The sequence below is a fragment of the Triticum dicoccoides genome, chromosome 2B, assembly GCF_002162155.2.
Source record: "Triticum dicoccoides isolate Atlit2015 ecotype Zavitan chromosome 2B, WEW_v2.0, whole genome shotgun sequence".
Classification (NCBI taxonomy): domain Eukaryota; kingdom Viridiplantae; phylum Streptophyta; class Magnoliopsida; order Poales; family Poaceae; genus Triticum; species Triticum dicoccoides.
The window spans coordinates 68,388,085-68,394,040 of record NC_041383.1 but is presented as its reverse complement, the minus strand read 5'-3'; the positions used below and the strand labels follow the sequence as shown (position 1 = coordinate 68,394,040).

General features: G+C 48.6%; 1 protein-coding gene across 1 annotated transcript; it reads right to left on the bottom strand.

Moving 5' to 3' along the window:
* Nucleotides 1-1,289: 1,289 nt before the first annotated feature.
* LOC119362190 (elongation factor 1-alpha-like) lies at nt 1,290-4,885 on the bottom strand. Its single transcript, XM_037627394.1, has 3 exons — nt 4,759-4,885; nt 3,076-3,559; nt 1,290-2,426 (listed from the first exon to the last, which is right to left on the bottom strand). Exons 2-3 carry the CDS (start codon nt 3,535-3,537, stop codon nt 1,545-1,547), a joined length of 1,344 nt encoding a protein of 447 aa, XP_037483291.1. The 5' UTR covers nt 3,538-3,559; nt 4,759-4,885; the 3' UTR covers nt 1,290-1,544.
* Between the last annotated feature and the right edge of the window lie 1,071 nt (nt 4,886-5,956).

Sequence of the window (5,956 nt, the reverse complement as noted above, 5' to 3'; positions counted from 1 at the left end):
TTTCAATCAAAGTGCGTTCATAGGGAGTGTATGTGAGCATATACGATTGTGTTGTCTTAAGAAAAGCAAGTTGCAATCAGCAATGGCTGCGCATATTCCACTACGAGCACGAGGAGCCGGCATTCTTCCCCATCTGGGAAACCAACACGCCAAAGAGTGTAACTACACCTACTCGGAGCCTCGTGCCCGTCGGGCCAGTACATGGTCGACTTGGGTGGAACCGTAATGCACGGAACACCCTCTAGGCAATACGGTGTGACAACACAGAGCTTCGGTCCGGACCACGACACGTAGAACACCATCGAGGCAAGGCATTGCGCTCGTCATGGCATGGGGAGGGATGATTGTGACGTTGGCCACAGTAACCTTTGCGACGATCACCGTGGCCATGATGATGATGATGATGAGTGATGACAACTAACGCATCATCAACCATTTCCATCCCACGACTCCCCCGAACATGGTGTGCATACGCCCAAAAGCATTCGGCTCCCACCAGCATTTTACAATTAAAGAACACGGGCGAGACGCAGCCAGACATCAGGTTGTCCAACTACCAAACTGCGTGTAGGATCAAGACCAATGGAGGCAACGGCTACATCGTTCATAGCCGACTACGATAATGCAAAATACTCCATCTGTACATCTAAAGTCTGATGTTACTTCATCTTAAGTCTATGTTACTTTACAAAGAAAGTTATAGTTTTTACTATGTACAGTTATTTTGGGACTATTAGTTGATATATTGATGATGTTTTGATCAAATTATAGTAGCATATAGTGTAATTTTTGAAGTCTCGTGCTCCACCCCAATAGCAACAGCAGCAACAAGAAAAGCACTCCCAGCGGCCGGCCTCCGCCGGCTCTGTCCCTGGTCAGCTCTAAGCCATTGGCAACGGCCACGGTACAGCTTCGACGAAGGCGGCGGCAGTGAGACGTGTGAGGCCGCTGCCGCAGGAAGAAGAGACCGTGTTCAAATCATCCCGGTGGATGATCTCAACAATCCCCTTGGATAAATCTTTGACGGACAAAGAGCACATGGCAACTTATTCCTTCAGGTAAAACTCGAAAAACAGATACGGAGTACTTTTGAACAAAGTATGAAAAGCCCCTATTTGCAGTCCGGGTTGAAAAACAGATGCAGCCTGGAAAAATAAAGCAGCTGCTGCAACTATCTGTCTGAGTTTGATAATAAATTTTCAGCACAGGTAAGTTTCAGCATAAGTAGTTAGCACCGGGAAAAAAATCCACCTTGCAAAACAAACACCATTATCAAATATACTTGTAGAGGCAGCAGCAGACATAAAATGACTCCAAATATCACGCATACATAAAATAGCAATTTTATCTGACGAAGTTTCACCAAAACAACCGAACAATACTATGACCACAGTAATAAGCAGTTCGAACACTGCTCGACACAAATAACAGAAGCTTAACAAGTTCGCAAATTCGCTAACACGACTATAACCACCACCGTATACCGCCACCACCACCACAGATGTGGTAAAGTACCACGAACGACGCCACCGCCCGACACCATCTCATTTCTTCTTGGCCGCAGCCTTGGTCACCTTGGCGCCGGTCGGATCCTTCTTCTCCACAGCCTTGATAACGCCCACGGCAACCGTCTGCCTCATGTCACGCACAGCAAAGCGGCCCAGGGGAGGGTACTGGGCGAAGGTCTCCACCACCATGGGCTTGGTGGGGATCATCTTGACGAACCCGGCATCACCGTTCTTCAGGAACTTGGGCGCCGCCTCAATCTCCTTGCCAGACCGCCGGTCAATCTTGGTCTGGATCTCAGCGAACTTGACGGCGATGTGGGACGTGTGGCAGTCCAGCACCGGGGCGTAGCCATTGCTGATCTGGCCAGGGTGGTTCATGATGATGACCTGGGCGGTGAAGTTGGCAGCCTCCTTGGCAGGGTCGTCCTTGGAGTTGGAAGCGACGTACCCACGCTTGAGATCCTTGACGGCCACGTTCTTGACGTTGAAGCCGACGTTGTCACCAGGAAGCGCCTCCAGGAGAGACTCATGGTGCATCTCAACAGACTTCACCTCAGTGGTCAGGCCAGTAGGACCAAAGGTGACAACCATGCCTGGCTTGATGACTCCAGTCTCAACACGCCCCACTGGCACAGTTCCAATGCCACCAATCTTGTACACGTCCTGAAGGGGAAGACGCAGGGGCTTGTCGGAGGGCCTCTTGGGCTCATTGATCTGGTCCAGGGCCTCAAGAAGGGTGGGGCCCTTGTACCAGTCAAGGTTGGTGGACCTCTCAATCATGTTGTCGCCCTCGAACCCAGAGATGGGAACGAAGGGAACCTTGTCAGGGTTGTAACCGACCTTCTTCAGGTATGAAGAGACTTCCTTGACAATTTCTTCATAACGGGCCTTCGAGTACTTGGGAGTGGTGGCATCCATCTGGAACAGATCATAAGAGCAATCACATCAGATAAAAACAAAAATGAGAAACAGCATAAATGTATATACAAGTACTGATGGAAGTTGCACAGAATAAGAGATAACGAGCAAACAAACAGTTGCACTTATCAATTAAGATATATCAAAGTCAGTAACATATATGATTAGAACTACTGGGTTAACTTACACGACAATATCAACATGAACAGAAGTAAATCAACTGAACCTGGACATTTAATAAATAGTTCTGAACCCTAAAACAACAAACATTTAGCAACACGGTACATTTCTAAATTAAGAAAAAAGATATTGGTCAACACTTACTACTAGAATGAGACAGATGTCAATCAGTTTACAGGAAATTTCTGTACTAATGAACATTGACATTAAGTAATTCTGAGTTTCGCATCAAGCGGATAGCAAAGACGTCAAACCAGTTTACAGGATGTTTCTGTAATGATGAAAATTGACAACCTTAACATCAAGGGGATAGCAAAAGGGTGTCAATCAGTTTACAGAATGTTCTCTGTACTAATGAACGTTGACATTGAATAAGTAATTCTGAGCCTTATCAAATTGATATCAAAATGGTAAACAAATCAAATGGTCACTCATAAAAACGGCCATTGAAAGTTGAATAGAAGTATACCTTGTTGCAGCAGCAGATCATCTGCTTCACACCAAGAGTGAAAGCAAGGAGAGCGTGCTCACGGGTCTGGCCATCCTTGGAGATACCAGCCTCAAAACCACCAGTGGTGGAGTCAATGATAAGCACAGCACAATCAGCCTGGGAGGTCCCAGTGATCATGTTCTTGATGAAGTCACGGTGACCAGGAGCATCAATGACAGTGCAGGAGTACTTGGTGGTCTCAAACTTCCACAGAGCAATATCAATGGTGATACCCCTCTCACGCTCAGCCTTGAGCTTGTCAAGCACCCAGGCGTACTTGAAAGACCTCTTGTTCATCTCAGCGGCTTCCTTCTCGAACCTCTCGATCACACGCTTGTCAATGCCTCCAAGCTTGTAGATGAGGTGGCCAGTCGTGGTTGACTTGCCAGAGTCGACATGGCCAATGACCACAATGCTGATGTGGATCTTCTCCTTGCCCATGGCTGCTGGAGCTGTTAACTACCTGCATAGACCAAATTAGGGGTGGTGAAACGCGTTCAGATAATTCAATACTATAGTTTAAACTTTAGCAAATGACTGAATGATAGTGATAATTTGGAACAATAACAAAATTAAATCATAAAACAACGATGATTATACAAATTATCAGGCAACAGTTGACAGGCAAGCAGGGCTAGACTTGAAACAACAATTCCACAGACTTTTAGTCCCAAACAAGGCATGCAAAACTAAATCTGACTACTACTACAACAACAACAAAGCCTTTAGTCCCAAACAAGTTGCGACAGAACCAAAACTAAATCTGACTAACAGGTAAAATTAGATGTACATCCAAACAATTCTTAACAGGAATAAGATGCATCTACAGACCAGAATACCTTTCAAGTAGCCAAGCATGATCTAATCTGGAAGGGCAAGATTAGCAGGCAAGGCAAATACTTAACAAGGTAATTCAGGGTCAGAGCAAATTGGAGATGCAAGGGGTCGTCTGCAGAAGCAGACAATAGGAATCGAACCTACATGAGAAGGCCACGCAAGGAGGCCTTCAGTCTTCACCATTAGACGATGGGCACTTCTGCATCTCCAATTTGCTGACAATACCAGATCATACTATGCATCTCTCTAAACTAGAGGAATTAACTTGCAGAGGATAGTGTTAATTCAGTAAGGACTTGCAAAACTAGTTTCGCCCAAGAGACATACATACAGAGATCTAAACAACCAGTTCATGCGACAGGCTCGAAATCGAACCAAGCAGGGCGCAAAGGCGAACCGAATCAAGCTAAGGCGACATGCTTAACTACGAAACCGAGCAGATCGATCCATGTATCACAGCGCGCGGCCGAGCCAGAGATGCGACGGCACACGGGCGAGAGAAATAATCAAGTTCATGCGACAGTCTCGAAATCAAACCAAGCAGGGCGCAAAGGCGAATCGAATCGAGCGGATCTATCCATCTATCACAGCGCGCGGTCGAGCCAGAGATGCGACGGCACACGGGCGAGAGAAATAATCAAGTTCATCATGCGACAGTCTCTCGAAATCAAACCAAGCAGGGCGCAAAGGCGAATCGAATCGAGCAGATCGATCCATCTATCACAGCGCGCGGATCGACCTAGCTAGGCATGCGACGGCATGCGACGGCATGCGAGCGGGTGATATTTCACCGACGGCGGAAGGGCGGGCGGCGGGGCTGGGTACCTGGCTGGCCGGAGACGATGAGGGGAAGGGAGGAGGCGCTGGAGTCGAAGCCGCGGCGGGGCGAGGGAGGGGAGAAGGATGGGATGGGATGACGGGTGCCTAGGGTTTTATCCGCGGCCTCTGGATCGTCGGACGGGCGGCTGCGATGGCGGTTCCGCCTCGCCCGTTCGATCCCGATCGTGCGGTTGCTGGTGACTCCGTGTGGACTCGCGTTTCGTAGCGCCTACGTTCGCCTTGGCCGTCAAGGAAATGTCCTGTTGTTTAAACTTTATAATGTTTAATGATGAAAAAAGATCTTTTTAATTTTCCCCGAAGAAGGTCTCCTTCTAATTATTATTATTTTGAATAAAGATATTGTTTCAATTAGTCACGTGAATGGATATGGTTGGGGCCGAAGAAGTGAGGCTGGTCTGATCCGTAGTGGTGGGCCCAACGACCACACATGTTCAAGATGGTTTTATTAGGAAAACGTTTGGAGTCGGAGCGTCGGCTGAAACTTGCGCCGGTCGCCCCGGCTCGCTTGCTCGTTGCAACAGCCCTACGCGACCACGTGCCCTATCGAGGCCCACACGCCCACACGCGACATCTCCCTCCCCTCTGCCTTATCTACTCGCTGAGAATACTCCAGAGCTTCTATCGCATCTCCGCCGCATCGCTCCTCTCCACCACATCTCCACTGCATCGCTCCTCTCCACAACATCGCTTCCAGCCTCCAAATCCTAGTCCCTCTCCTTGCCGACGATGGCCATCCCTGCAAGCTCGAACCAGCCCCCTGCTCACCCCTCCCCCCTTGCGCACGAGCGCTGCGTGCGCGAGCCGACCGGCGCAGAGATGCTGTGGTGATGCATATGGGTGACGACGGGGGAACACGCGGCTGGACGACGTGCTGGATCCACAGGTACTGGTGCCATGTCCCGCCGCAGCTGACGGGATGATTTTTGCTGCAATCCTCACTGGCAGAGTTGCATTCTATATCTTGTAGAGCTAGAACCGGCATCCACTGGTGGTGGAATTAGATGCGTCTCTCAACGCCGACTTGGGTTATGCTGGAACCAGCTTTATCCTTTGCTGGAACTTGCTAGCGTTTTTGCTACATCGACTCTTTTTCTGGAATTTTGCTTCCTGTGATTCTTGCTACAACTGGACGCTCCTCTCTCAGCCGATACAGGTTTCTTTGCTGGAACCAGCTTAATGTTTT

What these genes read in the sequence shown, in the direction of transcription:
- LOC119362190 (XM_037627394.1), bottom strand. Translation starts at nt 3,537, where the DNA reads ATGGGCAAGGAGAAGATCCACATCAGCATTGTGGTCATTGGCCATGTC. An exon ending in TGATCTGCTGCTGCAACAAG is followed by an intron (nt 2,427 to 3,075) that starts GTATACTTCTAT and finishes GATCTGTTCCAG; the next exon opens with ATGGATGCCACCACTCCCAA.